The 18268-nt window shown below is 33.1% G+C and overlaps 2 protein-coding genes across 2 annotated transcripts; both read right to left on the minus strand.

Moving 5' to 3' along the window:
* Positions 1–1631: 1631 nt before the first annotated feature.
* LOC113693063 (uncharacterized) lies at positions 1632–4126 on the minus strand. The gene is made up of 3 exons (XM_027211648.2): positions 3253–4126; positions 2521–3060; positions 1632–1772 (listed from the first exon to the last, which is right to left on the minus strand). Exons 1-3 carry the CDS (start codon positions 4084–4086, stop codon positions 1674–1676), a joined length of 1473 nt encoding a protein of 490 aa, XP_027067449.2. The 5' UTR covers positions 4087–4126; the 3' UTR covers positions 1632–1673.
* A 3710-nt stretch (positions 4127–7836) lies between these two features.
* LOC113701804 (uncharacterized) lies at positions 7837–16730 on the minus strand. Its single transcript, XM_027222616.2, has 3 exons — positions 15836–16730; positions 13946–14485; positions 7837–8180 (listed from the first exon to the last, which is right to left on the minus strand). The coding sequence occupies exons 1-3, from the start codon at positions 16640–16642 to the stop codon at positions 8082–8084; spliced, it is 1446 nt and encodes a 481-aa protein (XP_027078417.1). The 5' UTR covers positions 16643–16730; the 3' UTR covers positions 7837–8081.
* Between the last annotated feature and the right edge of the window lie 1538 nt (positions 16731–18268).

Raw genomic sequence — 18268 nt, forward strand, 5'->3', positions numbered from 1 at the left:
TTCAATGATTGCATTACGATGATTTACCAAGTTATGAGGAATTGAATTCTAAAACTTCACATGATTTATTTCAAGTAATTGAATCATTGTTAATTGGTTTTTCCTAATGCTTGATGACAAGTAATGATTCAAGTATGGGGGAATTTGATAACTATTTTATTTACGCGTTTTAAGTGTGTTTATTTATTTAGTTTTGGATTGCTTTTCAAATTCTTAAGTATGAATTTTGCTCTTTTAAGCTACTGTTCCATTTTATAACCAAAACTTGCATTTCAGCATCTTAATGTGCAAAACTTGTAACATTTGCAGGATTTGGAGATTAATGATCACTTTGGATCAAGAAAAATTCATACAATAACATTGATGTTATTCAAGGATGATTTGGAGATGACAAAAGAAACAAGTGCATTCTCTGAGTAGAAAATAGGACCTAAATATGCTGGGGAACCTATGTTTTAGTTCTTCATTTTAATTGGAGCAGAAAAGGACGAACAAAATATAGGTGAGGCAATATGCGGGTGAAATACGCAACCTTACTCCTACATAATAACCCCGCGTATTCTTAAGGTGGTTATGCAACTTGTATAGCCACTTGCTCTATTTTTCTATAGCTTTTACATCTCAATTCTTAGCTAAAATTTCGGTTGTAGCTACTCAAGAAAGTTTAGAAAAGTGTGAAGAATCTTTATGCCATCTCAAATGAAGACTTTTGGTCCTTCTAACATCTATATATATTCATTGTGTTGGAAGATCAAGAGAGCTTTTTGGAGAGTATTCTTAGACATTGAAAAACCTTGAAAGAGGTAGTTTAGACAGAAGAAGAGCTTGTAAACTTAATAGATTGAAGCAATATTGTAAAAGGAAACTTGTGGAGATCATCTTGAATAAGAATCTTTCATCCTTTACTATTTACATTTTGTTATCAGTCGCACATTTTTCTGTAAGTTATTTTCTCCTAAGGTGAGAATGAATTTATTTGCATCATGATATGAAGTGATTTTTGGTTGATTTGTGCTATCTTGTGAACTTATTAGTTCATCCATCTATGCTTTATATTTGGCTTGATAACCAACTATGAATGATCTAATCATTTATTGTGCATATGCAAGTGTTGACCAAAATTCATGAAGCCTAAAGATCATGTTCACGAAAGTAGTAGATGTATTTAGGTGGATTTTATTTAACTACTTCATAGATCTTAATGAGTTTATGTCAAGTTAACTCATCATGCAAATAGGTGAAGGCTCAGTGCAAGTATGTTTGGATAAGGGCGAAAGCATTATTCGAATAAAATTGGAAGAAATCCTTGACAAGTCACATGTTTAAGGCATTAATCAACCGGATTATTCTTAATTTTGAGCAACAAAGGATTCGTAAACCTTAGAAAATTCTTCTCCTAAATTCACCATTGTCAATTACTCGCTTAATTTAGTATAATTAGTAGTGTATTGCTTTTACTTAATTTTTTTGAGTGTTTAGATAATAGAATAAGTTTAAAAAGTAGAAATAATTGCTAGATTCCCTTAGGGATTGACCCTAATTATCACTATATTTATTTGACCATATACTAGCAGTAAAATCAAGATAATTGAGATTAATTGATTTAATAATTAGAAATTTTTAACTCAAAGGCTGAAACCACATCCTCTAGAATTGCATCTCATTCTATGTCATCAAGCTATGATCTCATCTAACTTACATTCTCTAAGCTGGACATCTGCTTTCCCAGAGCCCTTTACACTGAGGACATCGCAACATTCTGCTCTTTGAACCTGAAAAAAGAAAAGAAAAGAAAAGAATGTTAAGTTAATTATTTTTCTCTTGTTTGTAAAATGATCTACTTATACGGGAATACTCTTCATCTTTACATCTTTTTATAGTGATAGAACTATAAATGAGTTAGATCACGTATTAATAAACCAAATAGAGCTATTATTCCCTCAATTAGGTCTTACATTGCAAAGGAGTAATACTCCATGCTTAATTTTTTTTATTTTGTGCTTTTTGTAATGGAGATTAGGCTTTAATCCTCTTCACTTTATTTCATGATTACTAAAACTTTGAACTGGCATCCCTCTCCTATATATAAGATTTTCCAAAAAAAAAAAACTGGAGTTGTTATTTCTAATCTTCTGTATTTTCACGTTCCTGTTCGAAAGAAGGAGAATAAACTTCCTCCATTATTTTAATAGAAACCACAAAGTTGACGGTGCGCTCAATTAAATAGAAACCAAATAGGGACCAAAGCCAAATAGGAACTATTAAAATATATGTAAATTAAACAGAAAATAAGTACAGATATAAAGTGGAAATTCTTACATTTAAGGCTAATCTTGAGTGCGTTGCGAACGATTTTTTAACCAAAATTGCTGAAATAGTTGCTTCAAAATGATTAATTTCTTGAAATAATTTTACTGTATTACTTTCTACTTAAATCTACCAGTTCAGAAGATCTTCCAGAATATTAAAAAAATCCACAGAAATGCAGGTGTATTTCATTGTTTTAACTTTTTAACTTACCTCAGGCCGCTTGGTTGCTGGTGAGAAAACGTGAACCTGTGAGACAAATTCAGCAGAATGGTTACCACTTGCAGGACAAGCCGGTAAATTTCGAGGTGCTGATCTTGCATAGATGGTAAGAATTTCGTTGTTTGATGTTTCCTTTATTGACTCGAAGAAAAAGACGTGAGGAGCTTCACAAGGATCACCAAACGGGCGTCTGGTGTTAAACATGAAAAGTGGTGGCTTGTTGCTCCTTGACCATCCCTGGAACGTTTCAATTGGGGTCATCAGCCAACTTCTGGCCATCACTTTTTCATAAATATGGGCAGAATATCCCCAGGAAACGGAAAATGTCCAGTTGGTTGGTCTATGGTGGCAAATTGTTTGCTGAAACAGGCGTGATTGATCGACATTTCCTGCTTTCATGAGGTGCTGTGCTGATTGAAATCTATCTTTTTTAGGGAATATTGGATCTAACACATCCCAGTGGTGTATAGACAAGACGAGCTCTTTGGGATGGGATGATAAGAAACCTGAATAATCACCTCTTAAGTCGTTCTGCAATGAATAATTATTACTGTGAATGTTATAAATTATACGTTTATTGGCATTTGATTAAAAAAATCAAGATTAGAATAAAAGATAAGTGCAGCTGATAAAAAAAATGCAAATAGCAAAACGAAAGATGTATATATCCATGAAATTAGCTGTAATAAAAAATTGGAGGAATGCTTATGAAAGAAAATTTACCTGATGAACACCTTTATGGGGTGTTAAATTAGCTCCAATATCAGCTAAACAGGCCATAGTCATTAGATCAGCCGAAAGGTTTGAATATTTCCTGAGGCAGCGATCCATATCTCTTACAAGTGCTTTTGCCAAAGGGTAACTAAGAATAATCCCACCTCCACCAAATGCCTGGTTAAAATTGAACCAATAATTGGACAAAACAAATTCAGATGGATACCCAATGTAGTAGTACTTTGTATGATCATACTTCGAAAGAACATGAACCAGATTATCTACAAAAAACATTGTATCATCATCGCCCATGATTATCCACCTTATGCCTTCATGTTCCTCACGAAACAATTCCAATATCCCATGTACCATTCGAGGCATGAGAGCACTTCTCGGCCTGATTTCTTGAATCAATTTGCTGAGATCATCATTCATTCGATACTGAGGAGACTTTGGAGACCATGGGAGAAGATCTCCTGTAGGTTCTCTATCAATGTAAACGTATCCCCTTGTTATGTTTGGTCTCCACCAAGCCTCCAAGTAAGCCTTTCTGAAGTGGTATGTTTTCTCAGAGCCTTGGAGACCAAAAGCTAGGTGACTAACATTTGTGGGAACATCATCAACAGTAGATGCAGGTTGTGAAGATGAAGGGCTTATTTTCCAGGTTGACAAAAACCCTGAAGCCTTACATGTTGGATCATTGAAAAACAAAACAAGAATGGCAAAAATTATTAGACCTGAAATCACAAATACTCTGCAGAGGTTTCTGACTACAAAATTGTCTGACCACAAATTTACTTTTTCTTTGAACTCTGAAACGTTGGCCCCTGCTGTTGACGCCATTTAGAGCTATTGAATTTTTGTCCTAGAATACACAAACCAAAAGAGGAACATGTGAACTATGGAATGTGATGCATTGTTCCAATAGATTGTACTAGTATTTAAGGTTGGTTTACTAAGCCTCATTAATAGTCTTCAGTTGGCTAACTCAATCCCTTTTGAGTGAAAGAATGATAAAGTGGTTTTTACATTTGTAACAAAAAGGAAGAAGGATTAATTAGATTTTTCTTTGTTGTTATGGTAATTATATTTCTATTTCACTTTCAAAACATTATTCCTTATTCTTGAATTAGACGTATCATGCAACTATAATACTATACAAAGTCACTGACCAATTGCGGAATGAACGGATCTATCAATTCTTCCAATACAATTAAATATTGTTTTATTAGATCCCAAGGAAAGGTGCAAGCTATACAGAAATAGCAAATTTTTGACTTGCATTGATAGCTAAATTGGTTAAATATTCTTTTTGTCCAGAGTTTCACCGAAAATGTTTAAATTACGTCTTCTAAAAATACTTATGGAACAACTAAGAGGTGCTAATATGACACATGTAATAGCTCGAACAAAATTCCTAAGCAACAGCATGTGATTATATAACATATGTGAAGTAACTGGAATCCACATAAAGAGATCGACATAATTAAAATGGTCACTGTTTAGATACACACTTGAATTTTGATCAACTTTAGCTGCAAATATATTAACTTTTGAGATGCTATTTAGCCATAAAAAAAACACAAAAAGCAAGAGGGGTGAGTGGAGTGGTTGCCAATGTTAGGGGTGTGGGGAGAAAGAAGAAGAGCGGAAAGAAGGGAAAAAAAGAAAAAAAAAAATCTTCAAAACCTCAAATAAATAAAAGGTTTTTTTACAACTTTTACAATAAACTATAATAAAATTTTATATAAATATCCAAAACTACACCATCCAAAAAGACCCTTTGATTTGTCAATATTGTAATTTGTGCATGGCTTCAACTTCAAGGTAACCCCGACAAACAACTACAAGGAAATGACGTAGAAGACACGGGGAAGAAAGGCATGCAAGATACTTAAGAATGAATGGACTAGTCATCATGGCTTCAATTGCCATGAAACTCGTGTAGCTAACCGTTGTGGGCTGGCCTGGGGTTCGATTTGAACCAAAGAGGATGGACCATCAGAGCTGGCAACACCTTCATGTTAGGAAATTGGCTTAATCTCTTATAGACAGGTTTCTTATTTTATGTGAAAGTAACTAGTTTCTTAATTAGTTTTAGTTATTTGAAGTAGTAACCAAGGAATTTCCTATTTTGTTTAGAATTTAGAAGTTATTTTCTATTCTGTACAAGTCTAAGCATTAGTACTAGTTTCCTGTTGTTATTTGAGTTTTGATCAAATAATATTTTCTATAAATAAAAGGGTTGGCATATTACATAAGGGACACACAAGAGCACATAAAAGGCGACATATAGCCTTATAAATGAGGTGAGAGGGGGTTTTTGGAAGATGAGAGATGGTATACAAGGGTTGGATTTGGGTTCAAATTATATTCTTGAGTAGGGTTTTCCTCTCATAATAAATAACGAGTTTCTCTCCATGGACGTAGGCTCAATGATGGAGTCGAACCACATTAAATTTTATGTGTCGTTTATCTTTTATGTTTATGTCTTATTTGTCATTAAATTGTTATGTACTTGATATCTTAATAATTGTGTGTTCCGCACTTGAATCCCTAACACTTCACAGTTAGTGGCCAACTAGCTCGACCAATTGACGCAAGCAATCTTTACCTATGGGAGTCGGTGCTGATTTGGCAGCTGGTACCCTTCACTCTTGAATTGACTTTACTTCCCTGGTGCTGGAGTCTCCAGCTTAACACTACTCAAGGTCAGGGTTCAAACCTCATTTAAAGTGAAAAAAAATTGAAAGAAGATGTCAGAATATCCATTTTGGTTTAATCAATATACCTGCTAACCTAACCTCTTTAGGCTCCCTTTTTCTGTAAAATAGGACGGATTAAGTTATAAAAATATTATCGTTACGACAAAAAAAGAGAGTCTCCAGCTTAATACCCTATCAATATGGTTAAGAACTTAATGCACAACACTAATATGACTAGAAAATAAATGAAAACAAATAGAAATTCTAAACAAAACTATAATAGCTACCCTAATTAAGAATTCTAAACGGCTTCTCGAGGTACATTATGGAGGGTATATGGTTAGGTTCAAACCTTGAGGTCCCTTGTTCCACTTGTCGAGTTCTGTGGAGAATCTTGATGCAGAAACAACAATTAAATACGTCTACAAGCTTTCTATGAATTTTGTATAGCCACGCCTTCCTCACGAACCTTTGTGTCTTGTCAAAATTTTAGGTTGTGTTTGGATTGCAATTTTTCAGAGTTTTTGTAGAAAATATACTATATCGATTTGATATATATGAGGTAAAAAAGTGATTGAGAAATGTGTTCACGGAAACGGATTGACAACTTGGTAGTTTGACTTAAATATCTTGATGGAAATTGATTGTTCAACTTAATTGATCAACCTTGACAACTGGAAACATGGAAATAGATTGTATGACTTCAGCCTTGATAGCCTTGAGAAAAGAAAAGAATACATCTATTTTCTAGGTCAAAATTAGATACAGTGGCATGGTGTGCGGTGACCCTTCAGTGAAAAGAATACATTCTTTTCTTTGTGAAAATTGGATACAAGGGCATGGTGTTTAGTGGCCCTTCATCCAGCCATTGATGAGTAGACTAATGAGCATCCACCAACACTTGTGTCGATATGATCTAATAAGATTATCTATAACAAAAACAAAAAACAAAACTAAATTATCTACAACCTAAAGCTCCCAATATTAAGAAAATTTTGGGCAAATGTTGTGTACCCTTTTGTTGAATAAATATGTATTTGTGATTTAATGAATAGGTTAAAATCTAGTTTCTTTGATTTCATTGAGTGCAAAGTTAACCTTATTTTGCAGAATGTTTAATTTCACATGCCAAAACTGGATTCAATTTGAAGTCGTTTAGTTGAGTGGATTGTGTGGAGGCCAATTGTGGATTTGTCCACCTCGGCAACCCCTCACCTCGGCAACCGTCTTGGGGAGCAGGACGCCTGGACTCCCTGGTGGTCAAGAGGGGCCTTTTTGTGGAGGCCAATTGTGGATTTGTCCACCTCGGCAACCCCTCACCTCGGCAACCGTCTTGGGGAGCAGGACGCCTGGACTCCCTGGTGGTCAAGAGGGTGTTGGGATGGTACCGGGAGGGGCCTCCCCAGGATTCGAACCCTTGACCTTAAAGGTCTTTGGATTCGAACCCAGGCATTCAATCCAAAGACCTTTAAGGTCAAGAGTTCGAATCCTGGGGAGGCCCCTCCCGGTACCATCCCAACACCCTCTTGACCACCAGGGAGTCCAGGCGTCCTGCTCCCCAAGACGGTTGCCGAGGTGAGGGGTTGCCGAGGTGGACAAATTCACAATTGGCCTCCACAAAAAGTAGCCCAATGGGTACCAGGCATTCAATCCAAAGGCCTTTAAGGTCAAGGGTTCGAATCCTGGGGAGGCCCCTCCCGGTACCATCCCAACACCCTCTTGACCACCAGGGAGTCCAGGCGTCCTGCTCCCCAAGACGGTTGCCGAGGTGAGGGGTTGCCGAGGTGGACAAATCCACAATTGGCCTCCACAGATTGCATATTAGAATCTTACGGGGCATGTTAAACCAATAACAAACTAAAGAGTGCAAAATAGAAAATGTAAAATCTTAGGGGCATTTTGTGACTAACATTTTATTCATTCAAAAAAATTTTTTTTTTTTTTTTTGCATTTGTACAAGGAAATAGTTATTCTTGTCTATTAACAATACATGTTACAAAAGATAGACTTTTCTACAGCAATTGTGTATAAAAATTTCAGTAGTCTATATTTCTATTTCCGCGATATTGTACAACTTTCTAGTAGAGAAGAAAGAACCAAAATTTGATTTCCATCTTAAGACTCGTATCAGCTTTAGGCAATAATCTCATCTGCCATGCATTCCCTGAATTTCACCTCTGCTTTGCCCGTGTTGTCAACGCGGACAATATCACAGCACTCCGATATATGGATCTGTGAAATAAAAAAAAATAAGAAATATGATATGTACAGTTTTCATCAGATATTAGACTCATTTATTAAGATGTACTATAAAATCTTTTTTGGTTTTACTAAAAATATTTAAGAATAATACTTTGATTGTGATGTTGGCATTTTTTTCGCTCTAAAATTTGGGATAATTTCAGAAACCTCACCTGAGGTTTCTAATAATTTCACTAGCCTCCCCTGAAATTTGTAAAATTATACAAACCTCTCCTGAGGTTAAGGTTTTGATAACAAAATTAGTCCAATTAGAAAAAGTAACATTAAAAAAGTACTTTAAGGAGAGAGATGAAACTTTTGTTCCATAAATACTCCTTATACATGTATATAAGTTGTATTAGTAAAAGAATAAAAATAATTAAAAGTTAAAGTTAATTAATACACATATTTTACCACTCAAAAAGTTCACAATTAATAAATTAAATATCACAAATAAGCAACAAAACTACACTAATGATCACAAGATTTAACAAAACAGACTAGTCATCTCTTTTAACATAATGTTTGCTATGATTCTTATGATTTTGAATAGAAAAAATAATTTTGCCTTTTTTTCCCTCCATTCTCCTTTACTAATATCTAAGATTAAGTAATTAGAGCACTAATTAACTATTAGTAACTAATTAATAAAAATAACTATTGAAAATTTCTTTAATGATGGATGATAGCTTGTATATACAAAATAACATCAATTGATATATCTAATGGAGGAAGGAGGGAAAAAAAAGGCAAATTTCAAAAAAAATTTCTTTTTTTTTTAATGGCAAAGTCCCATTCACAGGGAAGGGGTGGGGTGCCAGCCCTACAATTTATTAAAACATTCAGAAGAATACAAGGAAAGAGATGACTATTTTATTTTGTTGAATCTTGTGATTATTAGCGTAGTTTTGTTGCTTATTTGTGTTGTCTAAATTAGTAAATATGAACTTTTTGAGTGATAAAATGTGTGTATTAATTGTTTCTGACTTTTAATTGTTTTTATTTTTTTTACTAATATAACTTATATTCATGTATAAGGGGTATTTATGAAATAAAAGTTTCATCTTTCTCCTTAAAGTACTTTTTTAATGTTACTTTTTTTAATTGGACTAATTTTGTTATCAAACCTTAACCTCAGGGGAGGTTTGTGTCATTTTACAAACTTCAGGGAGACTAGTAAAATTGTCAAAAACCTCAAGGGAGGTTTCTAAAATTATCCCCTAAAATTTTTCTAAGCAAGAATAAGCTTTCATGGAACTTTCTTTTAGATCAGACATTGGATTACACGTTAGTTTAAAAAACTAATTAGTTCAAATAAAGATGAACCAATTGCAGTTTGTACACTCAACTTTTTCTATATTTTGGTTCTCACATGGTATTGTGCATTTATTTTTAACTTAAGTTATAACCCATATAACCTTTCTAGAATGAAATACTTCTACAGTAGTCAGCTCTTTTGATAATAAAAGAAGCAAACGAATAATGATTATTGGCAGAAACTGTGAAAACAATCAACAGAAGCAATAGATATTTATTTTTTCCTACCAAAAAAAAATTTGTGCACGACATATATACCTTATTAAAGTTTATTAGGAAATTTCATAACAAAAGTCACTGGTTAAATTAATAACTTTATCATGAAACTTCGAGAAAACATTTTCTTTAATTTTAAATTTTTGATATATTTAATTCTTCTATCCAGCAAACAAGAATCATATTAATCCACTAATATCTAGATAAAAGGATTTTTTTTTTTTTACAAATTGAAACAGCGGTCCTTCATGTTTGCAAATGATCTTATTTTTGCTCTCTTACATGAAAGAATTTGATCCCTTACATATTTAAACTCTAATATTCGGGTTTCAGGTAATCTTAATTTGTAGTGATAATTAGATAACCTCACGCCATGTGAAATGGTATACGAGTTATGATAGCATTCTGGAATATTGCACAAAACGCCCCTTATGTTTTGCAGTTTGATTTTCTCTCCCAAACTTTTATAACGACTTAGCTACATTCCTCGGGAACATGAAATGCACTAAGTTGGTGTGAAACTGTTTTTCTGATCATTTTTTAACTAGGGCCATCACAAGACTTACATGTAACGAAATTCATGGGGACAAAAAGGTCAACTCATGAATCTTAATCTAGCCGTATAACTTGATATACCAAATTGAGAAAACTGCACAAAACATGCCTTACGTTTTACACCATAGGGAAAATTTCAGAAATCTCCTCTGAGGTTTCTGACAATTTCACTAAACTCCCATGAGGTTTGAAAAATTACACATATCTCCCTTGATTTTATAGTTTTAGTAACAGAACCTGACAATAATATTGACTTGGTCAATTTTTTAAATGAATACCCAAAAATGCCCTTGTGTAATGAGTTTTAATTTACTTTCCTATACAATTATAAGATTATTTAGTATAATTATAAGAAAAGGTGCCAATTTTTTTATGTCCATGCCTACTATTTGATAAACAACTGTAATAATAATTTTATCACTGTGATAGAATATTATTTTATTATGAATTTAAATTTATAAGATAGAAAAAAAATATTGAAATAATTCATTTAGAGTTTATGAATTTCGAGTAATGGGATTATCATGATTTAATAGTGATTTTGGGCCACTTCCTTTTGATTTATTGTTAATTTTAATACCAATAATAGCAAACAAAAATCAGCAAAAACATTGGATTCCATATAAAGTTGATTCATCAAAAAAATCACTAATTCGACATTTGGTTACAATAGAAACTAGAGGTAATAATGGTAGTTCTACAATTTTATTAGCAAAAAATTAAAAAAAGAGAAATAAGAAGGAAAAATAATAAAAAATAATTTTAAAAGTCATTTTAAGTATAAACATACCAAACAAGAGAATTTCATTAAAATATTTAAGATTAGTATTATCATTTTAAATGACAAGGGAGGTAAGTGTAATTTTTAAAAGGTCGTGAGCGCTAAATGAAATTGTTGAAAACCTCAAGGGAGGTTTCTCAAATTATCCCTTTACCGTATGACTTTTTTTTCCTCACACTTTTAAAATGATATATTACGTTCATCACAAACAGAAATGCACCAAGTTGGTATGGAACTGTTCTTTCTGATCATTTTTCACCTATGTAATGAAATTCAAGGAGGCAAAAAGGTCAAATAAAGAATTCTTATCCAGCCACTTGATTCGATACATCGCAATCAACTAGAAGGCGGCTTAGGTTCAAGCAAACTCGGAGCACGTGGGCGGGTCAAAGTTTTCAATTTGACATTTTTGGCTGCTTAAAATTCATCAAATGTGAGTCTTTGACAACTTCAAAGAGAAAAGTGATATGAATTACTAGATTTCAAGACCAAATTGGTGCATTTTACTTTTCTAAGGGAATATATATATATATATATATAATAAAAATGGGACACAAATATATCGTTTTAAATGTAAGGAATCATAAAATTCAAATTTGAGAATGTTAAACACGTTGATTTTTTTTTTTGAAGGAACACGTAGATATTGAAACTATAGAAACGATAGTAGTCACATACTTAACAACTTTATCTTGATTGGCTAAATGATCAATCTTCAATATCAGTTTCTTTTGAAAATTTTAGTCATTTAAATTAGCTAGAGTTTAAGATTATGCAGATGGATAAATTGACAGTAGAAATACTGAATAAGACATTTTTCCCTGGCTTTGATTTTTATCTTGGTGAAACATTGATTACAAACAGAATCTAATTTAGCTAGATTCTTATTTGCATATGTTAAAGAGGTTCTCTAGGAAATATTAAGATAAGATTGTAAATAATGAAGGAGATGATTAAATTCCATTAAAACAAATTGTATTAAATATAGCAATTGCCACATCATCTCTTTACAAGGATGGGAAAGGAAACTAAATACCACATCATTTTATAAGGATGGAAAAGGAAAATAAATACCACATCATGAGTCTATGTTGGAAGTTATATGCTGGGTGATGTGTAAAAAATTAGGACTAACATCACTTTGCATCCTTAAACTTGTATCATTTTCTCACTTTGCACTATAAATTTTAATTTTGGACACTTTAAACCTTAAACTCACAAGTTTTTTGTCCTACTTAAATCAGATCAATAAATCACTTTTGCAAAATTAATGAGACAAAGAATTGTGAAGATTAACGAAAATATACCATTTTATTCTAACTACAATCCCTTAGTTTTTCTTTATCACTTTCGGCATGTTGTCATTGATTTATATGGTTTCAGTCACTAATATTGTGAGCAAATTAATGAGATAAAAGATAGCACAAACTAACCATAGTGTATTATTTTATTTTTTGTTACGATATCTTGATACCTTTTGACCACTTTTGGTACATTGTTATTGATTTGCTGGGTCCTCTATATCATTAGTTTTACTAAAATTGTCATTGATTGAATTTAAATGGGACATACTTGAGAGTTTAGAGTCCAAATTATCCAAAATTGAGAATTTATGGTGCAAAGTATTGAAAATTAAAATTAGAGTGCAAAGTAAAGAATTCATACAAATTCCGAGGTGTTAAGTGTAGTTCGTCCTTGAAATCATGATCTGTATCATTACTTTTAGAGGAGAATGGAGAATTAGGTCATCCATCTTTATGGGCATATTTCTGATCCATTTTTGCAATAGTAAATTAATAAATTTAAATGAATTTTTTCCAGCTGGAACCTAGTTGATGTTTGTCTTTGGTCAATTAACTAATGTAAGATACAAGCTTAGTATTGGTTGTTTTGTAGAATATGTAGTAGGAAACGTATCCTATCAAACGTTGTTGCGTGTTTGTCGGATTCTATTGAAAACAACTGGTACTTAATCCTAATTGATATCTTCTTCTGTGTTTTTTATTCAGTATTTTACTATTAAAAGTGGAATTTCTTTGATAGGAAGCCTATGTTGACCCTGGATATGGTTACGTGAGAGAGGGGATTAAGATGCCACATTGACAAATTTCTGGAGAACACGCCTGGGCAAAACTATTATAGACAGATTACGTAACTGTGCAATTTTGAAATTTTCAAGCACATACAACAATCTAGTATGAATGAACCCCTATGAGGCCATCTAATGTCATACATGTCAGCCCTCATCAAAATAAATTTCAAACAAATATTTGTCTAGAGCAAATGACAAAGATCATCGCTAAACTATTTAGAATTTCTTTTTTTGGTCACTAAACTTTCATTTAGGCAAAATAGTTGTTTAACTAGTAAAAAAAAATTTGATTACTTAGCTATTAAGAATTTATAAAAGAAAAAAAGTATGTTTTAATTAGTTGAATAACCATTTTGACTAAATAAAAAAGTTTAATGGCCAAAAAAAAAATAGAGAACCCTAAATAGTTGAGTGATATTTTGTGTCATTCACTCTATTATCTTTAATTACATTGTCAGCGCAAACTCTTCACGGGAAAATATCTACTCTTATCATGTATAATCACATGTATAATGAGTTCTTCAAATTAAACTCTATCCAAAAAATGGTTATCGAAAAGAAAATCTAAAGAAGTTAATAGGTAAAGTAACTAGAATTTAGAGGGTTTTGTTTATAATGTAAAATCTTGCAGATAATTAATATTTTTTGCCATGTAATATAAATCAGTTAAGAAATTTAAAATTATAGTAGTGTTATCATTTTTTATAGTTGACTTGTAAATAACACCATTAAAGAAATGCTTGCAGAAATAAATAAATAAATAAATAATGAAGTTCAATCCAATAATTAACTAACCTCAGTACGCTTGGTTGCCGGTGAGAACACGTGTATCTTGGATACATGCTCAGCAGAATGATTGCCACTTGAAGCACAAGCAGGCAAATTCCGAGATGCTGATCTTGAATAGACTGTGAGAATTTCATTTCTGGAGATTTTCTTTACAGATTGGAAGAAGAAAACGTGAGGAGCCTCACAAGGATCACCAAATGGTCTTCTAACATTGAACATGTAATGTGGCCGATTTGGACTTTTTTGCCATGTCTTGAATGTTTCAATGGGCATTCTTAGCCAACTTCGAGCCATTATTTTCTCATAGATATGAGTGGAGTAGCCCCAAGATATGGAAAAAGACCAGTTGTTTTGCCTGTGGTGGCAAATGGTTTGTTGAAATAAGCGCGATTGATCAACATTTGCGGCTTTCATTAGATGGTTTGTGGATTTAGCACGATCCATTGAGGGGAAATATGGATCTACTGCGTCAATGTGGTGAAGGGACAATACTAAATCTTTAGGATGAGATGACAAGAAACCTGATAAATCGCCTTGTAAATCTATCTGCATGACAAAATCCAGTATTAATTATCCTTAATGAAGTTAATTACTTGAATATCTGTGAGCATGATTTCATTACTGAGGTAAAAATCAGATATTTGTTGTGATAGAATAATTGAACTTGATACCATAAACATAAAAAAGAAAAAAAAATTCCATTGAGGGGACGAATTCTAATTCAACTAAAACTTAAGTATATATTTAAATATTTTTTATTCTTTGTGACAGCAAAAGTTTAAATTTATACAGTAAATTTTTAAAATTTTCCACTTTTGAAGGGTGAAAAACTTAAGTTTTTAATAATTTGAGGGTCGCGGGGTAGTTCCGCCCATGCTTGATACACAATAATGAGAAAGGACAACAATAAATTATTAGGGTATGCCCTCTCCATGTTGGAATAGTGCAAGAACTAAACTTTATAACTTGCTTGTTAAGTATCAGAAAAAATATTTAAAAAAATTAAAAATAACACTACCGAAGAAAATGGTTTTTTTTAGGGTCCGTTTGTTTCAGTGTAAAATTTTTTCCCAAGGAAAATATTTTCAGTGAAAATCATCTTAATAGGAAAATAATTATTTCCCTTCATTTTCAGGTGTTTGGTGCACTTTTGAAAAATAGTCCTTGAAGACAAAAACCCACAAAGAATGTTCCCCTCAAAGATTCGTCAGTTTCCTTCTGCCCAATGACCAGAACTCCCATCCACACCTATATCAATTCATCACCACAATCCAAATACTTCAAATTCCAAAAAATTAGATCATGCTCCATGATCTGGAAATCCATAGTATCGCAAACCCATGACCATTACAAATCATACTAATTACCTAATCGTTATGTCAATGGAAATTGCATCAAGAATGAGATCCTTATCATTGACAGAGTTCTATCAGATGAAGCACTTCACTGATGCTTACAAACAATACTAAGAAAGATAAGAAAGATGGGGAGGCGTCTTTGTGGTGGTGGTGGGGGAGGTGGCTGTGGGTCTAGGTTAGACACAATAGATAATTTTCAGTCATGATCTGAAAATTTTCAGTTTAGTAAAGGATCATGAGACTGATGAGCTCTCAAATTTTTTCTTGTTAAAGGGATTGTGAGGTTGATGAACTCTAAGAGTTATTGGAAAACAACTTCAGTACAACAGATGCAGAAGTCATTTTACTCCTGATTGCGTAAAAGATTTTCCACGGAAAAAAATTTTCCCAATCTTTTTGGCTGCCAAACACCAGAATTTCCTGAAACAGCCCCTTAATTTTCTTTAATGTGCATGTAAGGGGCATGGAGATTTGATGATCCTAGAGTGCAATCCAATGAAGAAGTCATTAACCAAAAAGTATAGAGAGGCAAACTTACCTGGTGGAAACCTTTCTGGGGAGTAAGATCAGCTCCGATGTCAGCTAGACATCTCATGGTCATTAGATCAGCTGAAAGACTTGCATATGTTTTAAGGCAACGATCCATATCTTGCACTAATGCTTTTGCTAGAGGATAACTGAGAATGATCCCACTTCCACCAAATGCCTGGTTAAAACTATACCAGTAATTTGACAAAACAAATTCAGATGGATACCCTATGTAGAAGTACTTTGTGTGATCATATTTTGAGAGAACATCCACTAAATTATCGACGAAAAAAATAGTATCATCATCTCCCATGACTATCCATCTGACCCCCTCGTGCTCTTCACGAAATAACTCCAAAATCCCATGTACCATTCGAGGCATAACAGGATCCTTCGGTCTGACTACCTGGAACAATTTGCTGAGATCATCGTTGATTCTATAAGGAGGAGATTTCCGCGACCATGGGAGGAGATTCCCTGTGGGAGGCCTATCAAGATAGACATAACCCTTTGTTTTTTTGGGTCTCCACCAGGCCTCGATATAAGCCCTTCTAAAGTGGTAAGTTTTCTCAGAACCTTGAAGTCCAAAGGCAATATGTTTGAGAGTAGTAGGACTAGGAGTATCAGTAGATGTTGAGTTTGAAGAAGAAGCTGTTTCTGTTCTCAATAGAGGAAAGGATTTAGAATTTGAGCATCTTGGATCCTTGAAAAAGAGCACAAAGATCACCCAAAGAAGAAGACCTGAAACTAGCAGTGCTTTGCATATTCCTAGTTTTTCTGTCATTGCATGAAAATTGAATGCAGCTGCAGATGACATCTTCAGAACTTAACTTGAATGTTTCATCAAATGTGGCTCTTTCTTGAGAAACTTCCCATTTCTCGCGGCCAGAAGATAGGAAAACAGCTACCAAGGAAACTTGTCTATCTGACTGATTGACTATTTTATGTTACTTTACTTTTCAAAGTCTGCTATTTGATTAATTCTCATGATTCATGAATCTTACAATTTCCAGTCAAATGGCACATATTCCACAAGAGCATCTGGATATATCCCATAAATGTAAATAATCCGTCATCTGATCTCCCTTTCTTGCATCATCAGAACATGACAATAAGCTTGTCATGAACCCTTTAATAATATAACTCGGCAAGTTCAAAATTTATCAAACAATATATGAGAATACTATTGGTTGGCATGAACATCCAATTAATTTAGATGTGTGACATGCCTGTATTGAATTATTAGATAGAGTTTCTTGCTGCACCTGAACCGAACTTCAATTCCAATTTGTACATGTTCTCATGGCTACACAAAACCATTGACATGCTTTTTCCAGCGGGAAAAAGACTGGTGTGGAAGGATTTTCTGAGTAACTGGATATCTTACTTTATACAGGACGTATAATTAAGGCTTAAATACATTGTGACCCCTTGTAATTAGAGATTGGTTTTATTTCAACCCCCATGTTCACGAAATATGCAATTCATGTTTGGCATATAGTAAATTCTATCTTTTTCAAATATGTAAAGACAATTATACGGTCAAAATCTTTTAGCCTTTGACGCTTTTAGCATTTGGCGCCAATAGATAATTTAGTATAACAAATTTACCCTCTCACTTTTTTTTTTGGGGGGGGGGGGGGGGGGGGGGTGGGGTGGGGGGATCACATGCATATCATGTGGTGACTAAAATAAATAAGGAAGAAAGTAAAGGGACATAATTATAAAAGGAACAAGAAGATTGACAAAAAGAAAATCCTTTTCTCTGATAATTCACAATTAGTAATGGATACTGCTGTAGATTGGTAGACGTGAGTAGTAGCTTTGGATTGCCAATTAAGACTTGTCAAATATGAATATGAAGTAATTATCTTTTCTTTAGTTGGGACTGAAATATTCTTTTACATGCTTAGAATTAGGGGATAATTTCAAAAACCTCTCCTGAGGTTTCTAATAATTTCACTAGCCTCCCCTGAATTTTATAAAATTTCACAAACCTCCCCTAAGGTTAATGTTTTAATAATAAAGTTAGTCTAATTAGAAAAAGTAATATTAAAAAAGTACTTTAAGGAGGGATATGAAACTTTTATTCCATAAATACCCCTTATGTATGTATATAAGTCGTATTAATAAAAGAATAAAAATAATTAAAAGTTAGAAACAATTAACACACACATTTAATCACTTAAAAAATTCATATTTAATAAATTAAACAACACAAATAAGCAACAAAATGAGATTCAGAAAAATAGACTAATCATCTTTTTTAACATCATGTTTGCTATGATTCTCATGATTTTGAACAGAAAATTTTTCAAATTTTATCTTTCTTTTCCTTCCTTTCAATTTTCTTTGAAACTCTTAAAACTGTGACAATTGTAAAGTAATTTTATGGAAATAAAGGAGACAATTGTAAAGTAATTTCATGGAAATAAGGGAGAAA

This window comes from Coffea arabica, chromosome 1e, assembly GCF_036785885.1.
Source record: "Coffea arabica cultivar ET-39 chromosome 1e, Coffea Arabica ET-39 HiFi, whole genome shotgun sequence".
NCBI lineage: Eukaryota > Viridiplantae > Streptophyta > Magnoliopsida > Gentianales > Rubiaceae > Coffea > Coffea arabica.

Excerpts from the sequence above, each read along its gene's own strand:
- LOC113693063 (XM_027211648.2), bottom strand. The coding sequence starts at position 4,086 with ATGGCGTCAACAGCAGGGGCCAACGTTTCAGAGTTCAAAGAAAAAGTA. Across the intron at positions 3,061-3,252 it reads CCCATAAAGGTGTTCATCAG|AACGACTTAAGAGGTGATTA; the intron begins GTAAATTTTCTT and ends TATTCATTGCAG. Across the intron at positions 1,773-2,520 it reads CAGCAACCAAGCGGCCTGAG|GTTCAAAGAGCAGAATGTTG; the intron begins GTAAGTTAAAAA and ends TTCTTTTTTCAG.
- LOC113701804 (XM_027222616.2), bottom strand. The coding sequence starts at position 16,642 with ATGTCATCTGCAGCTGCATTCAATTTTCATGCAATGACAGAAAAACTA. Across the intron at positions 14,486-15,835 it reads CCCAGAAAGGTTTCCACCAG|ATAGATTTACAAGGCGATTT; the intron begins GTAAGTTTGCCT and ends TTTGTCATGCAG. Across the intron at positions 8,181-13,945 it reads CGGCAACCAAGCGTACTGAG|ATCCATATATCGGAGTGCTG; the intron begins GTTAGTTAATTA and ends TTTATTTCACAG.